The sequence below is a fragment of the Pundamilia nyererei genome, unplaced genomic scaffold (assembly GCF_000239375.1).
Source record: "Pundamilia nyererei isolate P.nyererei 1_Seehausen unplaced genomic scaffold, PunNye1.0 scaffold00107, whole genome shotgun sequence".
Classification (NCBI taxonomy): Eukaryota; Metazoa; Chordata; class Actinopteri; order Cichliformes; family Cichlidae; genus Pundamilia; species Pundamilia nyererei.
In genome coordinates this window covers 882,311-897,169 of record NW_005187508.1, presented here as the reverse complement: position 1 = coordinate 897,169, position 14,859 = coordinate 882,311, and the positions used below count along the sequence as shown (strand labels likewise).

General features: G+C 44.9%; 1 protein-coding gene across 1 annotated transcript in view; it reads left to right on the top strand.

Annotated features, from left to right (window-relative positions):
- Positions 1-14,859, top strand: part of fam184b (family with sequence similarity 184 member B) — a gene marked incomplete at its 3' end in the record, with an annotated part of 28,334 nt that overhangs the window by 1,825 nt on the left and 11,650 nt on the right. Inside the window, exons 2-11 of the mRNA XM_013912909.1 lie at positions 4,664-4,864; positions 7,037-7,711; positions 8,322-8,457; positions 8,801-8,952; positions 9,047-9,592; positions 10,673-10,780; positions 10,873-11,171; positions 11,909-12,059; positions 14,372-14,491; positions 14,720-14,852. Coding sequence (XP_013768363.1) covers positions 4,664-4,864; positions 7,037-7,711; positions 8,322-8,457; positions 8,801-8,952; positions 9,047-9,592; positions 10,673-10,780; positions 10,873-11,171; positions 11,909-12,059; positions 14,372-14,491; positions 14,720-14,852 — 2,521 coding nt within the window. The remainder of the gene's footprint in view (positions 1-4,663; positions 4,865-7,036; positions 7,712-8,321; positions 8,458-8,800; positions 8,953-9,046; positions 9,593-10,672; positions 10,781-10,872; positions 11,172-11,908; positions 12,060-14,371; positions 14,492-14,719; positions 14,853-14,859) is intronic.

Genomic DNA, 14,859 nt, shown 5'->3' with positions numbered 1-14,859 from the left:
GGTTTATTTGAGTTGTTTGGGGGGTGGAGAGCAGAGGAGAGGAAGTAGGAAATGGGTCAGCTGTGGTAACCTTATATATTTAATAACCCATATTCTGTGTGCATGGAGGCACACACGCACAAACACACCCGCACATATGGGCTTCTACTTAACACACCTCCTCACGTCTGCCTCTCTCTTCCACTCACCCATCCCGACTTGCACGATTCCCCCCACACACACACACACCTCTCCCCCCATCAGTGAGAGCAGTCTGCCCTGGCTGAATGGGTGCTGCTAAAGATAAAACAGCAGCACGTCGGAGTGTGTTTACATGGCAAAAGAAGCCAATGGGAAGGAATTGAGAGCTGACCGTGTCAGGCCAGCTGTTGTGAATGTTCACATAAGGTTGCATGCACACACACACACACACACACACACACACACACACACACACACACACACACAAACGCGACTACAGAGAGAGGAGTAGTGTCTCTGCATGACTCACAGAGATCAACAGTAGCATATTAAAGTGTGTGCTTATGTGCACACCTACACGTCAGACTGGTGGCTCTAACTCTGTCTTTGGGTTTCCTGCACTTACCCTATCGAGTGTACACTAGGCGCTGTGTTCCCTGCTTTGTAATCCAGCACACCCAGTACCCTCTTTGATATGTGTGGAGGTATGTGTGAGAGTGGGAGAGGGCGGCTGATGTAAGAGAGTGTGTGTTTGTGTGCACGCTTGCTTTGTCTCTTTGCCTAACCTCTCCTCTGTGCACCGAGCGAGTGAAGTCTACGTCTCACTCCAGTTTCAGCTGCCTTGTCTCTTGCTCTCCTTTACACTGTAGACAGAATATTAATTTCATGCTTTGCTGACTATGAAGTTACTGTCAATGAGCACGGGCACTGGCTTGTGAGGCCACATGAATAACATTATCGACCGGCAGGATCGATAAGGGGATCTCGAGGCAGAATTTACAGTGGCGGGCTCTCGCCGCTCTCTGGCCAAACTGCCAAAGATTTAAACCCAGAGAGCTGAATCAAAGTGTGAAGCTGTCTTTAATCCCACCTCCTAAAATAAATCCGATAAATACTGTTCGTGATGGCATGTAGTAGTTTTACTTAACTGTGTGAAAGCGGGTTTCCTTAAATCTGACCTTAAAGTGAGCTGACGCTAAACAGCAGCCACTGTCTGCGTGAATAAAAATGAACAGATAATGGTAAGCGCAGCGGTAGCAGACAAACGGAGCCGCTTATGTGACTCATTCATGCTAGTGACATATAAATATCCTACCTATACTTTAAATAGGTAAGGCAGCAAACTTCTAGAGTAGCAGCAAGCCTCCTCCAACCCCCACCCGAGTGCATGAAATAGAACAAGAGTGGATTTTTCAAGTGCATAGATGTCACTGCTTTTATGATAAAGATCAAACATGTCATACAGATTTAGATCAGCGGTTTCCTACCTGTCCTGTAACTCTAAAGATAAAGCAGCGATAGCTGCTTAATACATCGCTGAGTGAGCTTGGGCTGATCACTTTTCCTTCTTAGATTAGGTCATGTGATTAATTTTCAGAGGAATGAAAAGGTGACTCTCGTAGGTCAATACTTCAGATGTACTCGATATGGCAAATATGCAAAGTTACTAATAGGTCCCTCTTAAATCTATCTGAATATGTGGTAACCATTTTAGATCCTGTTTCCAAGACATCAGTCTTCACATCTTTTAGCTTATGAGCTTGGTGCTGAAAAATTCCAGAGCCTCGACCTCGACACCGTCCAGCACCTCTGGGATAAATTGCCATGCAGACTGCAGGCTAGGCTGTATCATGTACCATTTGTAGATGACCTCACGTGTGCTGTTTTAGTTCAATGGGAGCAAATCCCGGCAGTCAGACCCCAAAATGTTGTGGAAATTCTGATTCTGATTTGGAAACTTTTCCCAGAAGAGTGCAGGCTGTTTCGACAGCATGTTAACGAACAGAGTTGGGTGTAAAGTTCAGGTGTCTGCAGGTGTACTTTGTAACCCCTCAGGGGTCCAAACCCAAGGATGGGAACCACTGGTCTGCATTATTAATAGGTATTATCTAATAACCTTCATTAAATCTCTTTTTTTCTCTATGCTCTCACTTTCAAACCAGCCAAAGAGGACAGCAAAGAACGTCCTCCCCTTTAGAGCCTGTCCCCGTTTCAGAGTCCTCTTCATTCCTCCCTGTCATGAGTCACTGTCTGCTAAAGTTTGCACATCGGTGTGACATACTCCACCAGCGTCTGATGGACAGGAGATAGAGAAATCTCACATTTGACACCAATACCAAAACCTGCTTTACAATAAATACATAACAGATTACTGGAGACTGACAGTGTCGAGGTAATGTAAATGTGTGTGAGAGAGGATTAATGACATGCGCACACACACACACACACACACACACACACACACACACACACACACACATTGGGCAGAGACAGGGACACAGGGAATGTCCGGCAGGCCTGTACCAGCTGCAGACAGAGAGGCGTCTGAGTAAAATATGAGCCCATGTGTCTCCCGGATGTAGTACGCGCATGCGTGTGAGTCCACACAAACACACACGCACACACCTCTGCAAGTGGATAAGTGAGACGTCAGGGTCACCAGGAGGAGATGATGACATGGCGCAGGGGGTAAAGTGAATAGTGGGGAGAAACAGGCCGTATTTCATAGGTTAGTAGCGCTCTATATGGAGAGGTTGAAGGGAGGCTCCATACATGCTGACAGGCATCGCTGCATAAAGCCTGACTGTCCGTGGCTCAGACACACAGTTTGTCAGTGTTACTATTTAAAGTCGAATATTATTTCGACTGGTGGAGAGCACTGTTGCCTTACAGCGAGGAGGTCCTGGGGTTGAATCCTCTGGGCTTTCTGTGAGGAGTTGGCATGTTCTCTCTGAGCGCTCCAGCTTCCACCAAAAGTCCAAAGACATCCATGTTTAGGCTAATTAGCAAATCTAGGTGTAAATGGCTGTCTGGGTCTTTGTGTTAGCAAAGGCTGGAGATCTGTCTCCCCTTCCCATCTTTTCTATAGTTTTAGTTTTGGTCTCCGCTATGGTACATTTGCATAATTCACAGTACAAAATTGTTATTTTTTTTAGCTGGTTCTTGGTGCAGCCAGTTTGAACTCCTCTCTCTTTAATCCAACTCTCTTTTGATTGGCTGTCTTTCACAAACAGAGGGTTTGTGCAACCTTGTGTGCCCAAGATGATCAGGATATATTCTCCCTCTGACATTATTAAAACTTTCCATCCATCAATTTTCTTATATTCTTATATTTCTTATAGCTGTCATAGAATGAGAGGCAGGCTACAGCCATGGCACTATATTAGAAATTAACATGCATGCCTTTGGAGTCTGGGAGAAAGAGAACATGCGACACTCCACACAGAAAGGTCCTAGCCGGTCAGAGGATTCAAACCCAGCTGTGAGGCATCACAATGGTGCCGCATCATATTGATGAGATCCAGGAGAAGAAATAGTTTCTGAAAGCAGACTGAAACATTCGCTTTTAGCTCACAGGTGATTGTTTATACACATCCTGCCCTCATTACAGCCCCTGTTTAATATGTGACTCTATCACTGTAACAGGATATACGTGATAAAACACTGTATTGCTGTAATATTTGTTAGCATAAAGCTGCCATAAGGATATAACCAGGTTTGCTCATATGAGACTGAAAACCCTCATAAAATATTGAAGTTTTACTCTCAATACGTGCATATTTTTAACAAGGTGGCCAAGGTCATTTTTAATCTTTTCATATCAAATTGTGGAAATTCATTATTTGCTCCATATCTCTCAACAATGACTCACCATTCAGGTTTCAAATATTCTGCATTTGGTTGCAAAACTAATAAAAGTGCTACACAAAAGGGCATTTTTTCAGTCTCTTGACCTTTGGGATCTCTGCTGCGTTGCTTGATGGATTCTGAAGTCATCAGATTTTGGTGGATTAAAAAAAGAGGAGTTAACCAAGCAAGTCAAAAAATATTAGACTTGGTGGTTTATTTATGGAGGTAAGTGATCTAATATCACGTATCTGTCGAGTGGATACAAATGTGGACTTTTCAAGCACCATTCAGCAAGTGAAAAAAAGACACCTCAAAATAATCACAAAGAAGTCTGGTATTAACTTTCCAAGACTGAGGGAGTCAAAGGCATGCAGTTTGAAGCATGAACTCAACACACTGTGATGAGCATAAGCAATGCATTAACATTAAAAACATCCATGAGTGGTGATTAGTTCGCATTTATCTGCAAAGATAAAGTGTCATGTATCCCTTAAAGAGAGGATAAGCTGCTGCTTTTAATGGACATGTGCTTTAGTGAATGTTTTTTTTTAATCTGTAGTCAAAATGCTTATTTAACAATGGCTCGCACATTTAATAGAGGAAAAAATACAGTGAAACAAAACAAAACAGTTGAACATTTAAAAAAAAATGTTTTTCACATCACTTTTTAGAAGATGCCCTTCTTCCTCCACCTTATATACACAACACTCAAGTGGAAAAATAATGCAGGGAGGCAAGAAGACACAAACAAGCAAACATAGATTAATATCGTTCTAATTTTTAGTGTTTGTGTCTTGAAGGCTTAAATGTGCACAGCTCTTGAATCTTTGCGCTCTTGTTGCTGATGCTCCAGGTGATTTATTCTCTGAACATGAAGAATGAGGAGCAGGAGGCGGCCCTGCAGGCGTTGAGCAACGCCCACCACGACGAGCTGCACCGGATCCTGATGGAGACGTGCCACGAAGGGGAGGGGTCAGCCCTGAGGACACGCCTCCTGGAGCTGCAGGAATCTCTGGATGAGCAGCAGCGAGTCGGGGCCCAGGTGTGTGCATGTGTGAGTCCTTGTTTATGGGGTTGGGGGTCGGGGTCCTTGTTGTGTCTCTGTAATTTAATGTCTAACCTCCCAGTGAGGGCAGCAAATCAAACCTGGCCCTAACATGACCTACGGCAGCCAGCCTCGCTCAGAAAGCCCGTTACTTTACCCAGTCTTCATAATCTATATGCTGTGCACCACAATAAAACATCAACATGAATCGTAAACACCCACATGGCTTTCCTATCGAGTCCGCGGGGGGAAACAAAAAAGCGTCTTAACAACTAAATACATAAAAAATGCACACAGGGACCTAAAACTTTTATTTTGAAATGTTTTTCTTTGTTATCTGTCTGGCATGTCTGGCATCTGTCATGTTTTTTCATGTCCTACTGTCATTTTCTCGAGTCAAAGCATGTAGATCAGCGCGGGTCTGATACAAGAAAACACCTGTACAAACCTACCAGACTCACATAGACAGGCTTTCAACGTATGAACCACAGGGATGTGTTTTTAAGTGAAACAGGCTAAGTGTCACACATCAAACAACCTGGAACAGGATTAATGCGCCAGTAAAAGAAAGCCTTATCGCCTTTAGAGCAGACGAGTGTCGTAGCGCCACTGGTGCAAAAACTATGAGAATGTGAGTGTGTCAAAACACTGCATGATATCTCTCACAGGTACCTATGAGCATAAATGACATAACATCTATATAATCACAAACATAACACTTATGCTAGTAAAATTTGTCTCTAACATCTTTAGTTTCGTAGTATTATCTTGTTTTGGCACTTTTTAAATCAGACTACTGCTGCTGAGATTTTCCGCACAACCGCCTCTAAGCCTTACACAAAATGTGCCAAAAAACAGAAAATATCCAGTGAGGTGAAGTGAAAATGCCTTGTTCATGATGTCAGTGGTCAGAGATGAATGGCAGGACTGCTGCAAGCTAATAGAAAGGCAACAGTAACTTCTTAAATGTCCACTTGTTAAGAAGGTGCTATGCAGAAGAGCATCTCTGAACACACACAAAGGACGACAGCAACACAAGACCACATTAGGTGCAACTACTGTCAGATAAGAACAGGAAACTGAGGCTATGGTTTGCATGGGCTCCCCAAAACTGCACAACAGAAGATTAGAAAAATGTTACCTGATCTAATGAGTCTCGATTTCTGCCGTGACATTGAGGCGATAGTGTCCGAATTTGGCATCGAAAACATGAAAGCATGGCTCCCTTCTGCCGTGTATAAGCGGTTCAGGCTGCTGATGGTGTAATGTTGTTTGGGATATTTTCACAGCACTCTTTAGGTACAGCTAACAAAGTGGCTGCTGAGTGAGCAGTGTTGCAGTGTATATTTGTTTTTGCATAAATATTACAATGTTACAGAAGAATTCCTGAAATTCACCTCTGGAAAATAATAATTTTATTCCTTATAAACTCCTAGCATGTGAACATTTTTTCAGTAAAAGCAGTGGTGCCTGGAGTCTATGTTAGCAGTGAATGGATAGCTAATAAGCATATAGTATTTGTTTATTTGTTATCACAGTATCGAACAGTGTCAACACACATTACTGCAGATCTAACTATTAAGAATAAGGGTTCCATAAATGCCAGAAACGGGCAATTTTTTGGTTTCAATTAGGGTTTTTTTTGCAAAAAAAAAAAGAAGTCATAGTTATATAACTATATAGCTAATATAACTAATATGGAGCTATGTCAAAGAAACCCACACAGTGTCTCCCCCCTTGGTTTATAATGTTTGCAGCTTGCTGCATGTTGAGGCTTCTTTCTGATTTCTGGTTTTGTGACTTTTGAAGAAGTTTTTTGCGGCTCTGAGTTGCCCGAGCTCGACATTGCAGGCTGGTAATGATGTTTTGCCACATACTGAGTATTGTGTGAATGTCACAGCGTTACCACTAATTGGCCAGTCTGGCCTTTTACAAATGTTTTGTATAGTCTGTGTCCACACTGTTCGCTCCAGCCGTCTGTACAGTTCCCAGATCTCAGCACCGTGAAACACCTTTGAACAAGCATGCATTTGTTATTGCATAAGTGTCATTGTAGCATGGAACAAAGTGTGAAAGGCTTTTCCGAGAGTTGTTGGAGAAAAATTAGGTGCTTTTTAGGGAAAGTTGTCACTACCAAAGGTTTATATGTGTGAGTTATTCTCTCGTCCTCTGTGGCTCCAGGTGCAGGCGGACTTTGAGTTCTTCCGCATCCAGGCGGAGGAGAGGGGGCGTGAAACGGAAGCAGAGCTAAGAAAAGAGTTTGAGGAAAAGCTCCAGGGTGCGCAGGAAAACCTGCAGGAGGCCAAGGCCCAGATCAGTGTTGCCCAGGAGGAAAACCTGAGACTGAGCAAAGAACTGGAGAATGCTGAGGAGCAGATCCAGCAACTGGATGCCAAGTGCGAGGAGCTCCAGAAAACAGTCGTTGATGAGGAGAAAAACAGGAAGGAGGAGGATAGGCAAAGAGAAGATGAGGAGGAAAAGAAGAAGGAGGAGGAGGAGAGGAAAATGGAGCAGTGTGAGGAAAGGATTAAAGCCCTCCTGGAGGAGCTAAAGGCACTAAAGGAGGAGAGGGGTCGAGCGGAGGAGGAGAAGAGGCGAGCCGTGAAGGAGGAGAGGGAGCAATGGGAGCGAAAGGTGAACGATCTAAACGAGGAGGGAGAGGAAATGAGGAAGAAGATAGAGGCGGAGTGGAGGGAAGAGCGGCAGAGGTGGGAGGAGAGGGAAGAGGAGGAGAAGAAAGGGATGCACAGCGCTCTGCGGGAGAGGGTGAAGAGGGCCGAGGCAGAGGTGGAGAGTCACCTGGAGAGGCTAGCCGAGAGCAAGAGAAACACAGTGAAGCTGCAAGAGCGAATACAGGTACGCGCCTTTTCTCTCGTCCCTGCGTGCATAATCCAACGCTGGGAAGGGAAATTGAAATGTTGCAGCTTCCTGTCTCTGATGCGCCCAGCTAATAGTGTTGATGGGAAAGAAGGGACTGAAGTAGAAGCAGAGCTGGGGGGTGGAGGGTGAGCGGGGGTGGGGGAGGCATCTTGCTTGTCTAACCACAAGCTGCCTTCCCTGAGTGTTATTCCCACTGCCAACTAGCTGCTAATGAGGAGCAGGATAGATTCGTTGCACCACCTCACGCATGAGCATTAAGAAGCCCTGTGAGAGCTGGCATGGAGCTGACATGCAGTAAGTCCTCACAGCAGACCATTAAAGGCTCGCAGCTGGGCAAGACAGCACCCTGACTCACCACATTTCATCCCTCATTTTTTTTCTGTTTGTCTGATTGTGTTCACTCGCTCCTCCCTCATCTGTGTCAAATTTGCTGTCAGCCTCTCTCTCTCTCTCTCTTTCTCGTCTGTTTCTTTTTCCTTTTCTATTCCCTCGTGGCCTTTTGTCAACATGCAGTGCTATTCCGCATCGCCTGACCTTAATTGCCCTCATGCTAAACTCCTTCCTGGCCTTTATCCCTCCCTTGCAGGACTTGGAGGAAGAGCTGGAGCTGGATCGCAGGCGTGTGTCCGAGGCCGAGGGCGTGGCCAAGCGGGCTGAAGAGGAGCTTGCTGTAGCCAAGGAGCGGCTGCTGCTGCAGGAAGACGAGCTGCAGAGCAGAGCAGGTAGTCTGCCTCTCGCACCTGTCAATCTTACCTGCCCTGCTCGGAGCGAGCTTGCAAAAACTGAAGCTGTGCCAGGTGCACGTCCCCATTCCTCATTCAAACTCGCCGTTAATTAAGTTTTCCACTCACGCTGCCATAATATGTAGAGAAAATGTAACAAATTATTCATTCCTGCTCAAAGGCAAACAGTTTCATCAAACTGGCATCTCACCCCGTCAGCACTCTGAGTTTTATTTATTGCACAGTAATGGGTTTTAATTCAAACCCTTCCTCAGTCAGAACTGGTCAGATGATCCATTCTGTTTCTGCTATAGACGATCAATCAATCACTTTTGTGTGTTAGAGGAGCTGCTGAATCGAGGAGGCTGTGAGGTGTGTGTGTGCACTGAAATGGAGGAGCTGAGGAGCCAGGTGAGTCGTCTGCAGAGTAGGAACAGAGAGCTGGAGCTGCAGAGCAGCGGCCGCAACAGCGACCACGCCAGGCAGATACGCCAGGTAGCACGCACACACATGCACATATGGTAAAACTGCAATGTGGACAAAAATATAAGCACAGCATGAATGAGTGTGCTGTGTTGTGTGTTTATAGCACGCTGAAGCACTGTCCAGTTTGCGCTCAGAGATGGTGAGAGCCCAGACAGAAGAGCTGCGTCGCATTCAGAAGCACGCGGACGACGAGCGCGACAAACTGCAGAAGGAGATCGAAAAAGAACGAGAGAGCCTGCGGAGGGAGCGGGAGCAGGAGAGGGATCAGTTCGAGAAGGAAAGGAACCGAATACGGCGAGAAAGAGACGAGGAAAAGGAAGCGCACCACAGACAGCTGGAAGAGGTCAAGGATCGTGTGAGGAGAGAGAAGGAGGAAGAGGTGGACCGCCTGCGCAAAGAGCTGGAAGTGGAGAGGGTCCGCATTCGTTCCCAGCTCGACAAGAACATCGAACAGGTCGAGGCGGAGAGAGCCGGCGTGCAGCTGAAGCTGGAGGAGGAGAAGAAGAGGCTGGCGGAGAAGGCCGAGGAGGACAGGAAGCGACTGAAGGAGCAGGTGCGGAAGGCGATAGAGGAGGTGATGAGGAGACACGCGGCTGAATTAAACGGCGTCCAAGAAGCTCTGAGCTCCGAGAAGAAAACCAACCAAGAGGTCAGCATGTGTCGGCACACAAAGAGTTCTCTGCATTTAACTTTAACAGACATCATCAGTGATCATAACAGGAGAAATCAGGTTAGAGAGGAAAACTGGAGAAAGAAGCTACATTTTTGATACCACTTAGTGACCTGACCTGTTTGGCTACTATATTTAAAAACTGAGGCTATATATCATAAATGAGCATTAGTAATTTTGCACTGGAACCCAGTGAGATGGTGCTAAGAAGTAAGAGGAGACTGGCTCTGTATTAGGACCAGACACAGATTCTTTATAATGTGCACTGCTCGCATCTCAAATTTAAAAACGGCCTGCTGTGGAATCCGAAAAACACAGCCTTCATTATTTTTAGTTTCAGTCACACTTTGGATGTAATTATTTTTGATATGAGCACAAACCGTTGTCAACACAGTAAAAATCTCCCTGCCTGAAGTCAACCACATACCGTAAGCCATGAGGGTCGAGGCAAAAGTTCACCCATTTAATCCACAAACCTGAGAAAAAGTTTGCGCGGCTCGGGCCACCGAGGAGCGTCGACAGTAACCAGGTTACTGAAGTTCACAGAAACGCAGCGCCTGAGTTGCACAGTCGAGCCTCAGCGGGGGTGCTGCCTAATTAAAACAGAGCTTCTAAATATTTTGGGCTTGCGTCGCTTGTCAGCAACTGACGATGTTGAACAAAAGTTTCCTCTTTTTTTAACCTGAATATCTTCAGAGTAATTTGAAAGAAAGGGATTGTGGGAAAAAATCTGTGAACGATTATGTTTGTGTAGCAAAACTGCTTTCCTTTGATCCAGTTAATTCTCTTGTGACCCCCGTAGGGAGAGTTCTCGCCCCCAGATTGAACCAAAAGAGAAATTTAATAGACGTTTTTTGCTCCCAGTAAATGTAGAAATTTAAAGATTTTATCATATAATTGCCTACCCTTTGAGCCCTCTTATCATGTTCACTTCATTATTACTAATTATTAATTAGGCTCACTTGTAAGAAGATGACAGAAGGGTAGGGTCGAGTGTTAAAAAGGAGATGCTTTGCTAATGTAATAATAGTTTTGATGAGGATGAATGTTTTTATGAAGGTGTGCGTGCGTTTGGAAGAGGAGAGGAGAGCTGCTGAGGAGCTACGCAGCAGGATGGAGAAGGAAAGAGAGGAGCTGAGGATGAAACTGAAAGATGCCACCAGTGAGGTTAGAAGTCAGGTTACGCTAACTGAGAGTAAAACATCAGCTGTAGTTCCTGTGACATGTGAAGAGAAAGAGATATGTTCCTGTGATCTCAGATCTGTAGGTTGGAGTCACTGATCCACCATAAAGACAAGAAAGACAAGGCGACCCCCGATGCTCCATCCTCGGGTGGACCGCAGTGCTCCCGTCTGGAGGAAGAGCTCCATCAGGCTCGGAGTCGACTGGCTCGCATTCAGGACGAGGCCGAGAGGCAGCGGGACAGGCACCAGAGAGAGATCGCATCCCTGAAAGCTGACAGGCATCGGCTGGAGGAAAAAGTCCTGGAGCAGAGCCGGATGAACACGGAGAGGAGTCTTCTAGAGCAAAACCAGAAGCACACAGAGGACCGGATCAGGTAGCAGATCAAACACAGACCTTCCAAAGCTGCTCAGGCTTCCATTACAAAGTCTGCTTGTAATCAGCCCCCCCGCTCACCTAAATGATCTTTGGGAAACATCAGAGTCAGGAAGGAAATCACTCGAATTGAAGCTCGTTTCAAGTTTGAATAAACTTTATTGACTTGGAACGTGTTGTAACAGAGCAAACGCACGGCAAGAAATTAGATGTAGCAGCAGAAAAAATTCAGTGTGAGCTGGTAAACGGTGTCGGCACATTAATGAAAATTAAATCAATATCACCAATTAGTCTGCCCTCCCCGACAGATGTATTTTATTAGCCTGTTTTTCACCATGTGCCGACAGCAATTAGAGCATATGCGCAAACAAAAACCAGCCCTCTGCATTTATTTTAAATGTGTTTGATCACTCGAAACTATCAGTTTACACGCAGTTCCCCCTTCAATACATGTCCTTTTTTTCCTCCTCATTCAAATACACCCATTAAAAACCGACCTGTCAGCTGACGGTATAACAGGTTATCTTATTATCTTAATATGGCAATGCATTAATAGAAAACTCCGATTTTATATTTATGTGCTTTATGGAATTGGATGCTCCTCTGCATGTTTGATGCAAAAAATAAATAGGAACTGCTTTGCAATGTTAGATGGCATATAACCAGAAGACATTTTAACAAGTCATTTTGCATGTAGGTTAGCTGTGTCTCACTCTTTCTTCTGATGCATGCCTCCAGGGCGGAGTGCGAGGATCGTCTCAGAGCAGAGTTCAGGATAGAGATGAACGCCGCCGTCGCCGAGAGCGAACAGAGATGGCAGAGCCGGGAGGAGGAGCTGCAGGCTCAGATCTCTGAGCTGCAGGGTCAGCTCACCGAGCTAGAGTCGCAGGTGAGCCCTCTGCAAATTGAATTATAGAAACCCATTTGTGATGCTTGGCCCTGATTGTCTCTTTAGAAACGTAATCAGGCTGTTTTGCCATTCTGCTTTGGCTTCATTATTCAAATTTTGCCTGAACAGATGAAAAATAATCAGGCGGGTTGGCAGCGTAGCTGATATCTTGAATCAGGCGTATTTATTTAAAAACAGAGACGTGCAATTAAGGTTCATTCCCTGCAAAAGAGCTGCATGACTCATGTTCTCAGAGCAGCGCTGGGATCCAGCGTTAAAATAAATACGGTGGGATTTCGGCCGCTGGAAGTGCCGTTATGGAAGCTGGGGATCATGGGAGTGGCTGTCCAAACTGTTCTTTTCATCTGAGCCAGAGGTCTGAATCATTGTCAGCTTTGCAGCTCTTGCTGAAAACCCACGACCTGCCACACCAGCTTGGCTGAAGAGGCGTGCTGACGCGTTTGTTCAATTGATGATGAATTGGTGTCTTTGTAACGACAGCAAACTGAGACAAAGGGAGACATGTTGTTGAAACATACATACATATTTTCCCCTTTGTAAATCTCTGTTTTGTAAATATGGACAGTGTAATTTTCATGACTTTTCTTTTAGGTTATTATTATGTAATGATTTTAGTGGTCGAGCCCTCTTGGGATCAAATTGGGCTGAATGTTGTGCATGAGTTAAATCGGTTTGACAGCCCTAGACTAACTCTTAATGGAACTGCTGCAATGTTCATAGTTGAGTTGAATATTTTTTTCCCCTCCTGAGGCAAAGATGATGTCATCATCCTGTTTTGACAGACCAATGACCCAAAAAAATATTCAGCTTTCCATCCTAAATGATGGAGAAAAGCATCACTTGCATCCTCAGCAGGGTCATCGGTTGTTTTGGGTCTTTTACATCAGGGGTCCCCAATCTCAGTCCCTGCAGGTTTTAGATCTCACCCTTGGTCAACACACCTGAATCACATGATTAGTTCATTACCAGGCCTCTGGAGAACTTCAAGACATGTTGAGAAGGTAATTTATCCATTTAAATCAGCTGTGATGGATCAAGGACACATCTAAACTGGGACTGGGATTGGGGACCCTTGTTTTACATCCTGATCTCTGAGCCTGTATCCATGAGATATTAGTCCTATATTGGTTCTGGCTTGTCTGTAGTGATCTGAAGTCATTTGAGGATTTCTTCACTGCTGCTCACACTCTGTTGATGGCTTTTCTTTTTATGTGATAACCCAGAAGCTGTAGGCTTTGCAAAGCAATTCACATTAATCTCCCAATTTGAACACTTGCTTCTTCACCAGTTTGTATTTCCCCCTTTTTCCTATCACTGGCCCATCCAGTCCTTCCAGGTTCCAGAGTGGTCTCTGCAATGTTTTTAGGAAATTTGACTCGGTTTCCCAAGCCCATCTTCATCTCCCACTAACGTGCTGTTCCTAGGAGGCATTTGTAGATTTTCCTGCTTTAATAAATGTGACACATAATCCAAGCGATGGTTTGTACACGCTCTGCCATGGTATTTATTTACTCTAACGGAGCGCTCAAAGCAATTTTTACTCCAGGCCACATTATTCTTCTGTGCCTTAAAGCGCTTTTTAACCATCACACACACACACACACTCACTCAGATGGATGCATCAGGGACAGCAGCCCTTTGCCAAGCTTAGGCCATGCTTCTCTTCCCTTGGCACAAGGGGTATGTCGGAGTTGTTGGCTTCCAGAAGAGGTTAGATGGCCTGGGTAAAAAGTCACACACATGCTAAATTTCAAATTTACATAATACAAATTTACCTGATACATATCCAGGTCAGTTTATTAACTGTGTTAAGTGCTTTGTAGCCTCTAAAAACAGTTGTGTAAACTCTAATCTTTGCCAAGTCTGAGAACACGACCCTGACTTTGTGTCCATCACGCCTTTGCTTTGTCTTGTAGCTTTCTGTATGGCAGAAATCCTGCATTTCAAACTTGAATGAGGACTTTAAAAGATGTGGGTGTTTACGAGGCAAAAAGAGTCTCTCTTATTGTATTTTAAGTGTAGGAAACAACAGCTCTGGATGCGCTCTAGAAAGCTAAAGTCGGGATGTTTCATGTCATCCGTTCAACTTTTTGGGCGTGCGATGCTAAATTGTTGGAGGGCTCTTCTAATTTGTTCCATAAGCCTGCTTATTTATTCTGTTTGAGTATGCACATCCTAAAACAAAAGTGGCATCTCCATTTAATTCTTGCTGCAGACTCATTATCTCAGGATTACTTTGACAGCATGGAGAGCCTTAAAAATCCTTTGCTCCCAATTTGTCACCAATGCAGGCAGAGAAAAAGAAGGCAGGCCAGGGAGATGATTGCCACGTGAATCCTGAAATTGACAAGTTGAGGAAGGAGGTCCAAGACACAAAGGAGATAAACAAGAAACTGAGGGAGCTGCTGCAGGTACGCACATGATGCACAGTCATTTTTAAAAATCCTACGTGCGCCCGTTCATAGATTTTCTCTGTGATGAATAATTTAGCAGCTTTGATGAAAGTGCCGCAGTGAATAGGCAACATTATGTTGGTCTGTGAGTGTGTGTGCGCGTTTACTGCAACAATGGGTTTTTGTGAGCTTAAGAAGAATTGCTGCTGTGGTTCTAAAAAAAAAAAGTGTGTTCATTTGTTGGAGGAGCCCCAAACGCAGTCGCTAGCCGAAGAGAGGCACAGTCATGCCATGGCGCTGCAGGCGTTAGAGAGACGGGCAAAAGAAGAGCTGCTGTCTGAGAGGAACAGACTTCAGACAATGCACCACCTGGAGCTGGGTAACAC